General features: G+C 41.5%; 4 protein-coding genes across 4 annotated transcripts; 3 read left to right on the top strand and 1 right to left on the bottom strand.

Moving 5' to 3' along the window:
* Positions 1 to 3,386: 3,386 nt before the first annotated feature.
* Positions 3,387 to 4,544, bottom strand: cenpw (centromere protein W). Its single transcript, XM_083898377.1, has 3 exons — positions 4,411 to 4,544; positions 4,207 to 4,320; positions 3,387 to 3,442 (listed from the first exon to the last, which is right to left on the bottom strand). Exons 1-3 carry the CDS (start codon positions 4,495 to 4,497, stop codon positions 3,416 to 3,418), a joined length of 228 nt encoding a protein of 75 aa, XP_083754503.1. The 5' UTR covers positions 4,498 to 4,544; the 3' UTR covers positions 3,387 to 3,415.
* Positions 4,545 to 4,964: 420 nt separating this feature from the next.
* Positions 4,965 to 6,753, top strand: hddc2 (HD domain containing 2; the record flags this gene model as incomplete). The annotated part of the gene is made up of 6 exons (XM_083898357.1): positions 4,965 to 5,039; positions 5,599 to 5,720; positions 5,854 to 5,956; positions 6,092 to 6,160; positions 6,267 to 6,405; positions 6,542 to 6,753. 6 exons carry the CDS (start codon positions 4,965 to 4,967, stop codon positions 6,691 to 6,693), a joined length of 660 nt encoding a protein of 219 aa, XP_083754483.1. The 3' UTR covers positions 6,694 to 6,753.
* A 1,116-nt stretch (positions 6,754 to 7,869) lies between these two features.
* bcs1l (BC1 (ubiquinol-cytochrome c reductase) synthesis-like) lies at positions 7,870 to 11,048 on the top strand (the record flags this gene model as incomplete). The annotated part of the gene is made up of 7 exons (XM_083898282.1): positions 7,870 to 8,436; positions 8,552 to 8,691; positions 8,776 to 8,970; positions 9,139 to 9,202; positions 9,615 to 9,787; positions 10,260 to 10,377; positions 10,796 to 11,048. The coding sequence occupies exons 1-7, from the start codon at positions 8,117 to 8,119 to the stop codon at positions 11,046 to 11,048; spliced, it is 1,263 nt and encodes a 420-aa protein (XP_083754408.1). The 5' UTR covers positions 7,870 to 8,116.
* Positions 11,049 to 11,897: 849 nt separating this feature from the next.
* Positions 11,898 to 18,424, top strand: LOC310935164 (sterol 26-hydroxylase, mitochondrial-like; the record flags this gene model as incomplete). Its single annotated transcript, XM_083899008.1, has 9 exons — positions 11,898 to 12,116; positions 12,469 to 12,650; positions 13,496 to 13,695; positions 14,863 to 15,060; positions 15,153 to 15,316; positions 15,462 to 15,628; positions 15,800 to 15,881; positions 16,910 to 17,110; positions 18,101 to 18,424. The coding sequence occupies 9 exons, from the start codon at positions 11,898 to 11,900 to the stop codon at positions 18,230 to 18,232; spliced, it is 1,545 nt and encodes a 514-aa protein (XP_083755134.1). The 3' UTR covers positions 18,233 to 18,424.
* Between the last annotated feature and the right edge of the window lie 41 nt (positions 18,425 to 18,465).

Here is an 18,465-nt window from a genome sequence, read left to right as displayed (position 1 = left end):
AATGATATGATAAGAAAACAACACTGGAGAAGCTGGAGGTGTCGGAAAAAAATGACTGGTGATTCCCACAAAGCCTCTGGAATGTGAGGAAAGTTTCAGTCCTGCATGTGGGAGATTTGTCTCGTTGTATATTATCGTCTGTTTTGGGAACTCTGTGGTTCTTTTCAGCACTTCTCCAAAACAGATTGGAACTGTCCCTCCATGCATAGTTTCCTTGGAATCGGTATCCACTGCTGTTCATGAATCGGAGCCTTTGGGCCGTCAATAGCCTGTCGGTGCTTATTGTGTCGCAAATGACGACATTCGTTAACAGGCCATAATGAGTAGTTGGCATGACGTCATCTCTCTGAAATAAACAGAAACAGCGGCTTATTTTTGAAACCTGTGAAACCATGGGCTCCTTTTTAAGAAAGGAACCGTTACTTATCACAATAACGTCTCTGCCAGGCTCTCTTACATCTTGGCTTGTCTGGGAATAATGTCAAATGAGATATTAGCAGAAGCGATGCGGTGGGATTCTTTACACTTCTTTGATTTACTGTAGGCGAGAGAGGAGCTGGACAGGGCGATATGCTGGCAGCCTTAAATTGTCAACAGGTGCTCCTCAGACACATGTGAACTGAACAGGCGGGGAACATTGTGGCTGCGGCTACCTCTTTATTTTGAGAAGGGGTGAAGAGTGTGTGTTTTTCAAGTCCTTCACGAACAGCAGCAAACGTGGACGAGATGATACAAAAACACCTCAGAGGAGAGGAGCCTCTGTGTGTGTGCAGCCGGGCCAACAACATCATCCATCTGTCTGCATGTGTGGTGGTTTAGACAGTTCTGTTCAGAGCCAATAGTCAGAGGAAGTTCATGTGAAAGACTTGTGGAAAATATAAAAATATTTCTAAGATATTATAATTGTGTTATTTTTATGATTATTATATAATCATAAAACTAATACTAATAATAATAAAATGATAATTGATTTTGTATGTGATGGAGCATCACATGATCTACCCTGAAATTAATAACTACTCTATGACCGCATATGCGAAATAATATGAAAATATGAATGGTCATTACTGAAACCAAACCATATGTGAGATATGCTGTGTAACATATCCTAAATTGCTCCCTTTAAAAGTTTATTGAATCGTTTCAAACAGCATTGTTTGAAAACTAGCTAGAAATTTAAAAGGTGCATTATGTAATAAATCTAAAGCAACTGGCCATAAAATCCTCCTAATATGTCACAGAGGCTCAGGAATAATGTTCGTATAACAAACTGAACTCACCAACAACAACAACAGTACAGCCAAAATATTTACATTAAAAAAATATATTTTGCGGACCACAAATTATGTTTTTGTATGTGGCGCCACCCACTGCCTTTTACCAATCGTTGCAGTCAGTAGAGTCTCAGCTGCCGAGCAACCATGGGTTGCCAGTTATGTCTGAGCTATGATGGCGGAGAAAAAGAAACCTAAAAGACCTCGATACGAGTGTCAAAATCGTCAAGATAAAGGCAAAGCGAGGGTCTATATAGGACATGCTTTTGAACAGTGGAGAGCTGATAGCTGAGAGAAATTTCAAAACGGATGCAGAATTGGCTACTCTTCAAGTTCTGTTTTGAACTGTTCCCTCGAGTTTGGAGGTCCGTGTGGATACGACTCGCCGCAGTATTTTGAATTTGAGTGTAGTAACCGATTTTGGCCACATTCTTACATATGCCGCTTTTAATCTGTTTATTTTTAATATTCGTATACAGCATGAAGGTGCCTCGTCAAATATTAGAGGGCTCTGTAATAACAACAGGAGAGTCAAGCAGAGAATAACTGTGTCGAGACCGCTGAGAGGTGTCGCAGGGTTCAGGGGTCACCAGGGCGGGGCTACAACAAACCCAGCAACATCCCCTCGACCCGACTAGGAACATAAACATGACGAATCTACACTCGCCGGGGTGCCAGATCAGTTTCTTGGACGAAAACAACCATTGCAGGTTGTGGAATGTCTCCACTGCCATAAGAGGGGAAACTGTACAATGATAAACAATTAGAAAAAGCAAAAGTTGTTATGATCCAAGCAAGTAATAGAGGTTTTCAATGCAAAGCGTATGGACATGTATAAACTACAGGTCAAAGGTTTGGAAGCAACTTAGGATGAGTTCTATGGATTTTGGGATGCGTTTCCTGCATGATCAGACTGTGCTTTCAATGATATGCACCCTTTTCCTCAATTCACCTTTAGGTATACATTGATGTCACCAGACCATTGCTGAATAAATGTTAACAAAACAAAAGAAGGGCTTAGTTTTAGGGTTGAGAAGATTTGCAAGAGTCACAACTTTACTGCAAACTACCAGAGAAATGACTAGAAAGAAACAGCTGAATAAAGACAAGAGTACACATTTGTAATCAGACATTGAAGCTGCACCTTCTGCATTTTTGTGTGAAAGCACATAATGTACTGCTTTCACACTGACCATGTGCAATCCATTTACGACTGGATCAGGTCAATAAAATACGAGTCTGATATAACATGATCCAGAGACATTCTTCGGATGACCAGCTGCTGAAATTGCATCGACAAGTTAGTAGCAACGATCGAGGCACATACTGTTTGGCTGAGCAATTCATAATCCGACTGTGACCTTTTCACCGCTCACAATAAGGACCTTGTAGTGATAAGGAATGAAGAGGATATCATCTGAACCATCGGATAATCTATAACGCATGAAGAAGTGAGGAATTTGGAAGGAGGCTGAGCCCACACTCGGAGAGGAGGCTGCAAAGCATGCGACAGAGCATGACGGATAATAGACAGATAAGAGGTGAAAAGATCTGAACGTGCCAATAAATCCTGAGCTATTTACAACTCAAGAACTCATTCATTCATACGTTATCCTCCACTGCACTCCACTGGCTGCTGGTGCCAATCCCAGCTGACGTAGGGCAAAAGGCGGGGCACACAATGAGACAAACAAACACTCATCATTCACTCAGAGCGGACAAGTAACCTCAGCATGTTTCTGGACATGGAAACTAGACACAGAAAGACCTGGAACGGGGCGAACCAGGATCCTTCCTGCTGTACCCAGAGTTCAAACATAGCTTAATATACTCATTGTCCTGAGGTCTATATATTTTTGTCTATTCCTGATAATTTGCCATCATTGCAACAAAATATGTTTATTCCAATCTATTAATTTTGATGTATACCAATAAAAGAAAATATATTTTAGAGAGATTAAGAATATATGACACATTATAGCGTAACATTCACAAAGATTTAATAAAGAACAGAAACTAACGACAAAACCTTTGCTTGCACAAGATAAAAAGCATGAAAAATTTAAATTAAGAAGAAAACAAATATTGCAAATGTCATTCACAATGACGTTCATAAAAACTACAGTGATGAATTCCACTCTTCATCCTCTTGCCTTTTTCAGCATTTTCTATAAAAGAGAAAAAATTTGCATGTATTATTAAGCTCAGCTTCCACGTACTGTCAATAGCATTAAATGCAGTCAATTTAGACAAGCAAACGCTTGTATGCAATGCAAACAACAATAAAGTTTCAGTGCAATAATAAACCTTAATGTAACCAAAGAAACAATTTGATTCAAAAAATACAAGCAGATAAAATGTAAAAAGTAGACGTATTGGTGAAAGTGTGATGACACTTATTTCATTTGAAACCTCAGCTGTTACCAGTTTAGTTTATATGCACACCTTTAACACAATCAAATTATGATAAAATGTTATGGTCAATGCAGTGATTAACACAGAGATTATGAAAGCCAGTATAAGTAACAATATCTTGAAGAACAGCAGCTCATTTAAAGTAAGAACAATCCTGAATACAACGTATTTGATAAACAAACAGTGAGAAAACCACCTGACAACAACTGAATATTACATTACCTGAAGTGAACATTAATTAAACTTAAATTAATTCAAAATCAACTTTAACAACTAGTAACTTGCTTTTAGCTGCTGTAATGCTTCATATGGGGAATATACTTTTATATTTTTCCTCCATAATAGTACATTAAATTAATCATTAAATTATTAAATGAGTTTCAAACCACAGCATGTCTACCGTCAAACACTTTTGGTTAAAAAGCATAAAGTATTTTAGAGACACCATTTTGGAGGAATATTAGCACAAGAGCCAGAAAATGTTTACACACAGTATATGAGCTCAAAATAAACTCACCTTGGCGACTGCTTTGACGTTGTGAGCTCTGATTGTAGAAGATTTCTCCTCAAACGCGTTGGTCTTGGCCTCCTCTGCCAGGTTGCTCAGAAACATCAACGTCAGTAGCTCAATCTGAGGAAACGCGGAGAAATCCTGTTTTTACTTCGGCTAGCTTAACTTGAAGTTACACACGAGTGGAACCAATACAAAATGATTTCTTACCATCGCTTCCGATGTTGGTTTCACGTTTATATTACTCTTCGCTTTCGTTTTAATGATATATTTCAGTTTTGGGGCCTTTTTCAGCATTTTGAGCAAATGTTCCCAGCACGCACCAGTAAAAAGTTTGTTTACGTTTTTCAATGTCCCGCTTTTTCCACTTCCTGTTCCTGTGCGTAAGTGCTTCTTCTTCGTGTGTTTCCTTGTCATTAATGTCGTCTTTTGCTGCAGTTCCTGTTCCTGTGCGTAAGTGCTTCTTCTTCGTGTGTTTCCTTGTCATTAATGTCGTCTTTTGCTGCAGTACTCCCACCCACAGGTGTACTTCTGAAGTACCTGTGTACACATTTATTTTCAAATAGTATAATTTTCCCGAATAGTACAGGGTAGTAATAATTATCTCAATGATTATATATACATAAAAGCAAATCATCTAACTCTAACACTACTACACTCCAATTTTAGGACGGGGTTAACTCGCCTCCCTGAGACTCGTCCCTTTGCTTATGCTGCCATCTAGCGGCCGCGAGTTTTAACAGTCAGTTGCGGCGTACACAGCAATGGCTGCCACGATGGAGGCAGCGACCGGCATGAGCGATTTACTGAAGTTTATGAAACTTATAGGTCAACTCAAAGTAAGACTTCTGTCCACACTCAAGCTTCTTGCATGTGTTTACGTCCCTGTACAAAAAAATATGAACAACAGATTGATTTAAATGCAATTTTCTGGATCTGGGTCAGCGTGACTTGTGGACGACGTGGAAACCGTTTGCTGCTGTAATTGATTAAATAATCGACAATAGGGTCGATTTATGGAGTCAACAATAACTAATATCATCTTATAATAACAAATAATAGCCCTCTGTATGCTTTATACAGATGGAGGACCCAACATAGTTCTGGGTAGTGTTTATTAATACTTTACTAAGCACTTATTTTAATTTAAAACATGTTTAAATACATTGAATTACTGCCATGCAATTGATTAGATTATGATTAACTGGTGTACCTAATAAAGTGGCTGCTGAGTGTAGTTTTAATATTGAATAATCAGCTGATTAAGTACTTGTTATACAGGATGTAGAACACAAACACTGTCACTCTGCTGAGTCAGTAATGTGAGTGAGAGATTTAAAAATAAATGTTTATATTTATTTTATAATTGTGTGTGTGTGTGATGTCACCTGCTTGCAGAGGGTGCCGCGGACAGGCTGGGTTTACAGGAATGTGAAGAAACCAGAGAGTGTATCAGACCACATGTACCGCATGGCCATGATGTCCCTGACCATCACTGACCCCACGGTGGACAAGGACAGGTGGGATCTCACTCTCCACGACTGAACACGGGTTTGCCGATGCATCTGTAACTGATGGAACTCGTTGAAGACTGACGAGATGAGATGTCGCCCTGTCTGCGTTTATTAACATCAAACTACTGTGTCTCCGCAGGTGTATAAAGCTGGCACTGGTTCATGATATGGCAGAGTGCATTGTGGGCGATATCGCTCCTCCAGACAATGTCAGTAAAGAGGAGAAACACAGGAGAGAAGAGGCAAGGCATCAACAGCATTTTGTCTACAGCTACAATAAAGTTTTTGACCTACAGTGGTTTCTTATTCTATTTATGGTAGTATAATGTTGCAGATACCCCGTACTTATAGTATTTTTGAATTCTAATCTCTTTTAGGAAGCGATGAGACATTTAGCAGGTCTGCTGCCAGAGGTGCTCAGACAGGAGATTTTTGGACTCTGGGAGGTAAACGGTTAAACTAATAACTAACTAACAGTTGCCTCAGCAGAACAGATTACAATGTCCCTTTATGATTATATTTGAATAACACACACTCTTCTCTCATCTGCAGGAATATGAAACCCAGAGCAGTGCAGAGGCTCGGTTGGTGAAGCAGTTTGACCTTCTGGAGATGATCCTGCAGGCTCACGAGTATGAAGAGTTAGAGGAAACACCTGGAAGACTTCAGGAATTCTTTGACTCCACCAAAGGTGACTTTTAAGTCTGTTTTGGTTTTTGTGTATCCATTTTTTTAATATGAGGACTTATGTTTCTGAGATTTAAACGCAGGTTTGCTTTCACTTACATTTTGCATAATTTCCGTTTGACATTTTCCTTTGTCTTCAGGTCGTTTTCACCACCCAGATGTGCTCCAGCTCCTCGGCTCTTTGAATGAAGAGAGAGAGAATCACACGACAAAAGCTGGTGACACAAAGAATTCTGGGGACTTGAAGACTGCCACTGTAGAATCTGAGAGTAACACACAAGCTCCTCCTTAGTGGAGTGACAGAGATACTGGACACAAATGTGCATACAAGCACGCACAACTATGTCACATGACCAGGTGTGGGAAACTGTATTTTTGAGTCAGAGGTTTCTGTTTTACCTCAGTGTGTTTGTCAAATCAATGCTGTTCTGTAAAACTCAGTATAATAAATTATGATTAAATAGTGGTTAAGTTGAATGCAAATATTTTTAAACCTATTTTCAATATGTTGCATAAAGCTTGTGTTCTTCATTATTACATTTTTGGTTAATGTGATCATGTTGTTTTTTTTCTAACCTGGGTAAGGGTTGTGATATTTGGTTTAAAATATGTGTGGTATTTGACATGTCAGCCATAAAGATGTTATTTATAGAGCAGTGTTTAATTGTGTAAATACATCTAAATAAATACATTTGAAAGCTATTATATACAAGTGTCTTCTTGTAATAAAAGGTTTTGTAAAAAAAAAAAAAGGTCCTCAAATGTGATGAGTAAATTATGCTTTCAACCCATAATACACGATTTTCAAATCATTTTGTTCATAGATAAATGTCACATCTCTATTAAATGTTATTCACATAAGTGTCCAATGGTTGACAGGAGGCTGTTTTACTAGTAATTAGTAATTGAGAAAGTACAAAACAATGACATTTGCACAATTTATACACATCAATATTGTATTTGTATGTGTGTACATTCTGTACATTAAATTTCCTTATATGGAATTGCAGGTTAAAAGGTTAAAGAGTCACTTTATTATAGGAACATATAGTTTATGTCTTATTTTATAGCATTCCCAGAAGGTGTCACATGTATTATGTAAAAGGTACAATATTTCCCTCTCACGTGTAGTGGAGCAAAATAAAACTGTAATAGTCAGTTTAAATATGAATACTCCAACTATGAGTATTACTCTCCTATTGTCTTTCGAATACGCAATGGTTATTATTTTTTGCTAAATTTATGCAGTTGTTTTTTTCTACTTTGCTAGCGTAAAAATTACACGGGGGAGGAACGAATATTTCTGCGCAGGCGAACCGTCGGAACGATATATCTCGAGCACAGGAAGTGTAGTTAGAGGTCGCCGCACGGAGCGAAATCGCGGACGTACAGCTTTGCTCACATGGGGATTGTAGTCGGCTGAACTGGACTCTGTTTACACTGGAAACCGCCAATGTCACGGGTTTACGGCAGGAGATGAAGAAGACGGAGTCAAGCGAGAGCGGATATGAGTAATTTGACGTGAATTATAACGTAAACAGCAGCTGTTTGTAGACTGTAGACCTGCTTCATTGCAGGGCCACTGCTGTGACAGTGGTCCTGCAAAAACCTAACCTGTCTGGACTGTCTCCTTCATCTCCAAATGAATGTCTGCAAACCAGTGCTCCTACAGAACGGTTTAATATAGTAGAGACTGATCAGCAGACATCAGCATCATGCCCCTGTCAGACTTCCTGGACAGCCTCAAGGACAACCCATACTTTGGGGCTGGTTTTGGGCTAGTTGGGGTGGGGACAGCATTGGCAGTGGCCAGGAAAAGTGCACAGGTGGGGATGATCTTCTTCCGCAGAAACTACATGATCACTCTGGAGGTTCCCAGCAGGGACAAGAGCTACCACTGGCTGCTGAGCTGGATCACCAAGCACGCCAGGCACACTCAGCACCTGAGCGTGGAGACTTCTTACCTGGCTCATGAGAGTGGACGGGTGCACACGCAGTTTGACTTCCACCCGAGCCCTGGAAACCACATCATATGGTCAGAAGAATACACACGATACTGTACACGTAGTGCTGCATCCATTCTCTCTAGAATCTGTTTTCCTGTTTTGCATGATATTGTACCTAATACTTTTATCCATTGTGCTCTGCAGGTATGGGAGGAAGTGGATCAGGGTCGAGAGGACCAGAGAGAAGCAGATGGTGGATCTGCACACTGGAACCCCGTGGGAGTCTGTCACGTTCACTGCTTTAGGCAGAGACAGACAGATCTTCTTTAATATCTTACAAGAAGGTACAGGACAGAAATATAGTTTCCTAAAGTTGTGTTTAACTCTTTGTTGTGCATCGTGGTCACTTACTGCATCATGTCTTACAGCAAGAGAACTGGCCCTGAAGCAGGAGGAAGGGCGGACAGTCATGTACACAGCCATGGGAGCCGAGTGGAGGCCCTTTGGGTTTCCACGGCGACGCAGACCCCTCAGCTCTGTGGTGCTGGAGGCTGGCGTGGCTGACAGGATTGTGGACGATGTGAAGGACTTCATCGGAACCCCCAAGTGGTACACAGACAGAGGTAAAGTACACACAAGGACTCAAACATTTTTAGTTAATCTCGAAATAATAAATATTTTGTCATTGTTTATTCTTGTTGGGTTTGTAGCTGGTCAGCTTAAATGTACAAAACCACAACTGTTGTGATAAAATTGCCTGTTTTGAAGGATTATGTGCCGTTTGTCTGCAGGCATTCCCTACAGAAGAGGATATCTGCTCTATGGACCGCCAGGATGTGGCAAAAGTAGTTTTATGTGAGTGTGGCTAAGGTTTTTCTTATCGACTGTACAGTTTTTGCGTAATTGAAGGATGGGCTCAGTCAAGTTAAATCTTGTTTCTGAAACATTTTTTCATGTCATTTGTTGAAATTGTTATTGTTACCATATTCATTTGATAGATTTTTATTATTGTACTGGTCAGTGGTTCTTTTCTTTATTTATCATGTATTTTGAGTCTTATTTAGTTGAGCCTGGAGCACTTTTATCTCAACAGTTTTTATCTAGTTTTAGTGTTAGTGTGTTCCCTAATTATGATTGTCATGTCTGTACAGTCTGTAAGATTTTGTTAAAGGAAGCCTCTGTCTTAAAACTGCATAACAAATCTGTGGGTACAAATATATACACAAATCAATAACATCTGTCCTGTTTTTGAATGACTGTACTTCAGCACGGCTCTGGCAGGCGAGCTGGGCTACAGCATCTGTCTGATGAGTCTGAGTGACCGGAGTCTCTCCGATGACCGCCTGAACCACCTGCTGAGCGTGGCACCGCAGCAAAGCATCATACTGCTGGAGGATGTGGACGCAGCCTTCGTCAGTCGAGACCTGCTTCCCACAGAGAGTAAGTAGAAGAGAAGGCCAAGTGGTTTTAGATTTGCTGAGGACTTGTTGTTATTAATGTATCTATTTGTCACCCAGCAACATCCTGTGCCACATACATGTACAGGAAGTGATTTGTTTTATGTCAAGACAGATGGTGACAACAGCAAGATTGCACTAGTGAAGCGAGGATGCTGCAAACACTGCACTGCAAATGACCGAAAAAACACAAACAAATGCCCACGATATGCTTCAGAATGAAGAATCCAGCTAAAAAAAAAACGGTTGTTCAGAACTTATAAATACAAACTCTCCCTCAGTTAGGTCTGATAGTATTGCTTGGCAGAGCCTGTTTTCAGACGAAGGACACGGCATGCAAATAATGTGACATAACCAAACATTGGCATCATAATAACCTCATAACAACAACAAATCACTAAAAATAACACAGTGTAGCTTTAAATCAGAAGAATCCTTCTGTCTATGCCTCACAGACCCTATGGCCTACCAGGGAATGGGACGACTGACCTTCAGCGGTCTGCTCAACTCTCTGGATGGAGTGGCTTCATCGGAGGCCAGAATAGTTTTCATGACCACCAACTTTATTGAAAGGTAAGACCATAATCGAAGCATTGGTATGAACATTATCAGAACAGTTAAAAGAAGAGTAAGTGTTGTATTTCACATGAATCGTAATGCATCTGCTGGATAGACAGATTACCAATGCTGACATCACACTGATGTATTGTGGTAATCTTTTTCTTATCTTCTTATGAAGTATATCTGATGGAAAGATATTTGGTATATTATAATGGCAAATTCAATTCCTTGAATGCAAAAGGGGTTGCTCAGGTATAAATGTATAAATGTGGAGGGCTCACTATGCTAGGATCACTCGTGTGCAGATTGATCTTTTCTTTGCAAAGAAAATAAAACCTTTGTCGGCCGGCAGAAGTCTCTATTTCATTCTTCACCAGCAGCAGAGAATTTCCACAACATAAAACAAAACACTATCTACTTGTGCACACAGGTTAGACGCGGCACTGATCCGGCCCGGCCGCGTGGATATGAAGCAGTACATCGGCCACTGCACGCACTGGCAGCTCGCGCAGATGTTCCGCAGGTTCTACCCAAAGGAGCCTGCGCCCGAAGGAGAGCGGTTCGCGGAGAGCGCGTTGGCCGCCCACTCTGAGATCAGCGCTGCTCAGGTGCAAGGACATTTTCTGCTGCACAAAACTGACTCCGCGGGGTCTATAGACAATGTCGCCCACATAAGAGGATGACGGGACTGGAAAATGACAGTTAAATAAAGAGAAATATGAAGACCCATGAGTTGTTTTTACATTTCCAATTCAAGTTATGAATGACTTCTGCTGTGTAAAAGTCTTAGACACCACAAATCTTTAGATTCAGACAGAATCAATCAATCTCTTTCTTGCAATACAACTGAAAGAATTTCAGCAATTCCAGCAGTGGAGGATGTGCTCAGTGAGAGCGGAAAGAAAACACAGCCTCAAATACAGACTCGAGTTGTGCAATAAAGAGAAAGGAAATGAAAACAGATGTTATATTGAGGCTGTTCCCAGCAATATGTCCTCACAAGTATATGAGACTGTTCAGAGTCCAGATTTTATTTCACTGAATTGCTGCTTAAAGAAAGTAGTTTAATCTTGTTCAGGCTTGTTTCATCAACATTGTTCAGTACGGCACTATTATTATTTGAAGAATGTAGTGTAGAGATAGGGCTGATGCCGATAACCGATATTATAGGTTTTTTTTTTTTTTATCTCAGACAATAGACATCTTTGATTTAAAATTCTAACAAAGTGCAGGAAGCGCCCAGGCTCAGCAGCATGTCTTATAAAGTTAAATGTAGTGTACGGTATAGCACAATATATACATTATACATTACATTATTATACAGTTTTTCTATGCGCTATAGTGTCCCAACATAAACATTTGTGGCTTTTTCCTAAAATTCTGGACTCCATATGCATGATGTCTTTGTTGCTCCTGGTAGAACCTCGAGAGCTGGGAAGGGTTAAACATTGGGTGAAACATGACTCCTCCCTGCTGAGCTACTCTGTGGACGCATTAGGGATCTTTGCATACTTCTTTTTCCCCACACCACCATGGCTTTAGGACTGACCCGATGTCTGGTGAAAAGAAATGGGGGCTGGTTGTTGTCCGGCCCCGCTGCCGTGGCCAGGGTCAAGTCTAGGTGTTCGGGAAGCACCACAGTTGTCCAGGACAAGCCTCGGACGGTGAAGGACCTGCCGCATGTCGGCTCTTTGGAGATGATCTACAGGATGGTGTGTCAGGGCTTCTACAAACGTATGCACGAGTTACAGGTATGGACCAAGCTGGGGTACACGGGGTCTCTGGGTGACACAGAAATGCATTCTTGTGGACTGCACTTTTAGAAAATCCCTGACACAGTTTGTCTGTTCTCAGGCCACTTGTATTACATTTGTTCCCATAGTAACCTAAAGATAATCACAGCTGAGCCCAGTTTCCCTCAGAGAGAGGATTGTTTACAGGACTTTCTGTTCAGAATGGAATTCAGTCACGCTTTCACAATTACACAATCACATGCTCCAATCACTGGCTTTACAATGTGCAATGTCTTTATATGACAAAAGTAAAAGAAACATTTATTTTAAGGAGTATAAGACTGAGTCATTTCACTTTTGTTTGCATCAGATCTATGAGAAGCAGCGATATGGGCCCATTTACAGAGACGGGTTAAAGTCGGTGTCTGTGAACACACCACAGCTACTGGAGGAGGTCCTGAGGCACGATGACAAGTTCCCCTGTCGAGGAGACATGTCTCTGTGGAAAGATTATCGGGACATGAGGGGAGTTGGATACGGGCCTTTCACAGTGTAAGACTGGAAACTAACCAGAATGCTTCTCTCCTGCGTGTTTATACAATAGATCCATTGTAAAGATTGAATGACGGTGACTGGTTAAGTGTTTGCACCGGGAGAATGATGGCAAAAAGCCCACCAGTCTTTTTCTCAAACAAATACCAACTTTAAATGTAAGTATCGTATTCAAATTAACACAAAAAGGGAACATAGGCCTAACTGATAGGTCAGCAGGAATTAAATACTCAAGAAATGTATTAGCTCATACTTTAATGCTAAAGAAGTAGATTTTAAAACAATAAAGGTCATCATATTTCAGCTAAAGGATCCCTTAGTAGTTGTAAGAGAAAAACGTATTATTCGGCCTTCTCTCAAATTATCAGCTCACATTCCTAAGCACAAGCCTCAAGAGCCTGACCGAACTGGGGCAGATGACTGATAACTGAACTGCACAGTCCTCCCGAAGGTCAGAAAAAGAAAAGCACATTTAAGTATCCTAACTCTGGGACTCACAGGCAGACTGACAGAAGATGCCCAGCTGTTAATATACTTGTTCACGTTCGGCATCGTCTCAGTTCTCCTCAGATCTGAGCTGTTTCCAATAAAGCTTTCAAACTTAACTCATCTCCGACTCCAGAAACCCCATCCTTGTTCGGCTCACCAAATAATCAAACCTATGCAACAGTAGTGACTAAGGGATCATCAAACACTAAGCTTCCTTTATCAGTTTAAATGTCTGATAAACCCCAGTTTGTGCTGTGGTATTATTCATTAAACGCAACAAATGCTATTTCGTTTATGTGCAACACAACGACCTTCTTGACTTGATACGATTTCTGAGATGTTATTCTTGTGACCAGGGAGGGCGAGCAGTGGCACAGCCTGAGGTCCACCCTGAACAAGCGTATGCTGCACCCCAAAGACTCTGCACAGTACGGAGGAACGATCAGTGAAGTGGTCGCCGACTTCATCAAGAGGATCTACTTTCTGCGCCAGTGCAGCCCCACGGGAGACCTGGTAAGCGACATGGCCAACGAGCTCCATCATTTCTCGCTCGAGGGTAAGTTGACCGGGCACTCGGGTTGTACTGAGCACACTGAGCTTGTTTGAACTACATTTTACATTACAATACAATACATTTTGTCATTAGGAAGTGTTTATATGGTAATCACCAACTAATAACTTGATAAAAAACAAAGGAAAATGTGTCACATTTTCAGCTTTTTAACATGTAATTTTCATGTAAAGGGAGCCAATAGATATTTGCATTATCAAGCTATTACCTGGCTATTACGTTAGGAAATAATATGGTATTACTGCAATATAATATCATATTACTGCACTATAACACGTTATTTCCAAGCTAGAAATAACATTGGAAAATAGATGGTATTTACGAGAATATTACCTCACTATTGCAAAATAGTGACCATATTATTAAAGCTGTAGTATGTAACTTTTAAAAATGAATATTTGTTATAAGTATTGTGAAATGAGTTCACACAATGATGATTAAGTCTATCAGCTCTACATGACTCTCTCTGTGTTGTTTTCGTGTCTGTGGAGACACAGTGTGACGCATTTTACATCCCCACTGACGGAGGGAAGGCGGACGCATAACAGCTACGCTAGTAAAGTGAGACGCATGCGTACTTCGTGTTACCGTAACTCCTAGACCGTTTGTGATATCTAGAAAATTCAAAAACTATGGACTGGAGAGCTGACCCTGCCTTTCATCCTATGTCTGCTGAGATTGGCCCAGCAACCCGCGTGACCCTCATGTGGAGGATAAAGCGGTAGAAGGTGGATTGATACCAGAAAGCAGATAAATGTTTGGTTGTCTTGGAAAAAAGGGGCAGAAGCACTCACTCATTGAACCGTTTTTGGCAATTCTACAGCCATAAAAACGTCATAATAAGGTTAATGTTAAGGTGTTATCCCTCTGAAACAAGTGTGAAGTAGTGAAATACTAAATCAAATGTTGAGAAAGAACAATATGGACTGAGAGTCGTTCCTTTCAGAAAGCTGTGCAGGCTCGCCTGAGGCGTGGGGTGATTCTGCGGGTAGCGACACTTGCAGTGTTTTGGCAACAGAAGTTGCATACTAAAGCTTTAAGGCTTCTGCAGTGGCTAAAATTAATGGCAAAGATGAATCAAGTCAAGTGAAGTTTTACCATTTTCTGGTATTCAACCAAGACTTAAAGAGTATCCATTTTGCAACCACTCAGGTATCGCTTCCATTCTGTTTGAGACGAGGCTCGGGTGTCTGGAGGAAGAGATTCCTGAAGGCACGCAGGATTTCATCAATGCCATAGAGCAGATGTTCGCAAACAGCATGGCCGTGGTGATGACACCCAAGTGGAGCCGCAGTGTGCTGCCCTACTGGAAACGCTACATCGCTGGCTGGGACGGCATCTTCAAATTTGGTGAGAAGCTGTTCCATCACCATCATTGCCAGATTACTAGTTTACTAGTGTCTCAAGTGACAATTGAATGAATGTCTGCACTTATTCCATAGCTAAAGAGCTGATTAATAAGAAGATGGAGGACATTCAGCGGCGTGTGGACAGCAGCCAGGATGTGGAGGGCGAATACCTCACATACCTCCTCTCAAACTCTCAGATGAGCATGAGGGATGTGTACGGCAGCATCGCCGAGCTGCTGTTAGCGGGAGTGGACACGGTAAATGTGGCAAAAAAAAAAAAAAATACATATACAGCATACTTCACGATTCAAGCCTTACATTCAAACTACTACTGACTTTAAAAAATCCAGTGTGAGGTTTCCTGCCTTCCTTTACTTATTGGATTTTCTTTGTTTTGTCAAGACATCCAACACCCTCGCTTGGGCTCTGTACCTACTGTCCCAGGACCTCGAAAGCCAAGACAGACTTTATAAAGAAGTGTCCACATTGGTGTCGGCAGATCGAATCCCCTCCACTGCAGAGATCACCCACATGCCGTATTTAAGGGCCGTTATCAAGGAAGCTCTGAGGTAGAACTGGTCAGAGAGGAAAGATCATGTTAGATAATGATGCAGTAATACACTTGATTGTTGACCTGACTTCTGAGATACAAATGTTGATATTTTAATTTAAAGAATATAGCAATCTAAACAGATTTTCCCACTAAATACCTTCATAACTTCCTTCCTCTCCTTTTGCAGGATGTATCCCGTCGTTCCTATGAATGCAAGGATCATGTCAGAAAAGGACGTTGCTATCGGTGGATATGAATTTTCAAAGAAGGCGGGTCATGTTTCAACCCTTGTTAGCTGATTTTTACTTGTTCTGTGAATATTTAAGTGGAAAATAGTAGTTTAAGTTTCAGGTGAGTGAAGGTCAGCGGCAGGACTTAACCAACAGTCCACCGAGCATCAGCAACCCAGTGGCTGAAAGCAATTCAAGCACAACATCAGAGAACTTGGAACCAAGTCACTTGCAACCTGCATTGGAGAAGAACATTCAAGGCCACAGACCTCAGGTAAAGTGCCCGAAGTCCAGCAGCAAGAAAGAGTGGGCAACAACTGATGCAGACCTGATCAAGATCCTTGACGGAATCGGAGGAACAGTGGAGAGGAAACTGGAGAAAATGGGCGACCTGATCTACTACGGAGCAGAAAGGTTTGGAACATAAAGGACAGGAAAGAAGGACAGGACACCAACAACCCCTCCCAAGTCCAGAGGGCAGCAAGAGATCCAGCACCTTGTCAAAGAGAGAAGGGAGCTGAGGAAGCAATGGAGGAGAGTCTCAGTGGAGGGAAGAAGGGGCATCGACCTCCTGCAAACAGACCTGAAGGGGCGCCTGGGAAGACTTCCTGGACCTAGCCAACACTTTCAAATCCGTCTCCCATTCTCTAATCTGGGTGTAGAGGATTTGTTGCCACGTCCACAACAAAGGTTCTTAAGGGAATGGGAGTGTGAGGACAGGCCTTCAGAGAAGCCGTCAAATCACTGACAGATGCTGCTGCCGAACGAAGCAGCAGCTGGCTATGGATCAAGAGCAAGGACCCCAACTGGGCTGCAAAATGACCATTGAGGGGTAAAAGCAGAGGGGGGCACATCTGGAGCCCTTTGGAGGTGTCGTGGGCCTTTCAACGAAACAGCAATGAAGGAGGGTGCCCACCTGAAGACCTCTGTGAAGCGTTTACCCCGTTACCCTGACCTCTACACCAAGTACTAATTATTTGAGGGATTGTACTATCTTGTCCTATAAGCTCAACTTCCAGAGTGCTAATAATTTAATGCTATGCTATCTGACTGTTTTTTCCCCCCAGACTCCTTTCATTCTCTGTCACTACGCGATCAGTCACGATGAAGACACTTTCCCAGAACCGTTCACATTCAGGCCGGAGCGATGGCTGCGCGACGGCCGCAAGTTGCCGAACCCCTTCGGCTCCATCCCGTTTGGCTTTGGCGTGAGAGGCTGTGTCGGCCGGCGGATCGCTGAGCTCGAGATGTATATGATCGTGTTTCATGTAAGTGGTTGTAAGTGGTTGTTGCTTCGTGCTGCAAAACAACAGCGAGTCACTGCTTCAGTTGTGAGCATGGGGTTTGAAGGAAAGCAGCTGAAAATGAAGCCAGAGTTTCTGTGTTTATTACGGTGGCCCTGAGGTGCAAAACACAAACTCAAATCCAATATGTATTGTCCCATATGTATGAGGAAGCATATAGCTTAAAACTCTTATCCATTTTGGTGGCAGGAGTTTTAGATGTCAGCCTGCATATGTGACGGACATCGGTCACTGTCATCTTCAGTAGCTCCTTGACCGAAAACAGCCCCATATTCAACAGTGACCCTGAACCGGAAGTACTACAACACGTTACGCAAAATAGCATACACCTATGGATGTATAACATAAGCCCTTTTGGTGGATAGCAGACATCCATGATAGCACGGTGGATAGGCGTCTGGTGCCTTTCCTTCCTGTTAAAAACATGGAACGTGCGTCCGTCCAATGAGCGACAAACCTGGTCGATTTTCCGTTTTGAGTTAATGTTTTTGTGTTTTTGCGTTTGTGATTTGCGTTTGTGTGTTGTGTGATTTGTGTTTCGTATTTGTGTTTTTGCGTTTGTGTTTTATGATTTGCGTTTGTATTTTTTGTTTTGCGCTTGTGTTCTGTGATTTGTGTTTGTGTTTTTTGTTTTGCGTTTTGCACCTCAGGGCCACCGTAGTTTTTCTATGAAGCAACCAAATTGGTGCGGCCTCATTCAGTCAGTCACTTCCCGGACCCTTTTTTGGGGTCCCAAAAAAGTATATAGTGTATAAATAGAGGATAACAAGATTACCGAATTATACCTAGAAGATATGCCAAGATTTTGATACCACGATACCAAAATAAAAAAACTTGAGATTCCATCAGAATTGTAAGTTTTCACTGTAGATGCCACTGTGTCAGAGTAAATGCAGATGGAACCCAGTATAAGTGAAGGTTAAGTAACTCCTTGTCTCTTGTTTTCCCCTCCAGCTCATCCGCCTTTTTGAGATCAAACCAGACCCAACGATGGGAGAGTTAAAATCCATCAGCCGCACAGTTCTGGTACCAGATAAGCCAGTCAATCTCCACCTTGTGGCCAGAAGACGCGAGGACGCAGGTTGACTTGCGTTGGCAGATGTGATTGATGTATTATAAATGAATTCGAATGTTGTGTAAAAAATAAAGTTTAATAAAGTCTTTTTTTTTTTTACAATTACATGAAGAGAAGCCTTTTAACAAAATGTTGATGCTAAGATGTGTTGTTTTAAAAAATTTTTTAGTGGACAGTTATGGTTTTTAAGCTATTTGTATTAAAGAGATGTCTTTGTCTGTGTATTTGTGGAGGGGAAATAAAA

Source organism: Microchirus variegatus, assembly GCF_963457635.1.
Source record: "Microchirus variegatus genome assembly, chromosome: 12".
Taxonomy (NCBI): Eukaryota; Metazoa; Chordata; class Actinopteri; order Pleuronectiformes; family Soleidae; genus Microchirus; species Microchirus variegatus.
This window is presented reverse-complemented; position numbering and strand designations above follow the sequence as displayed.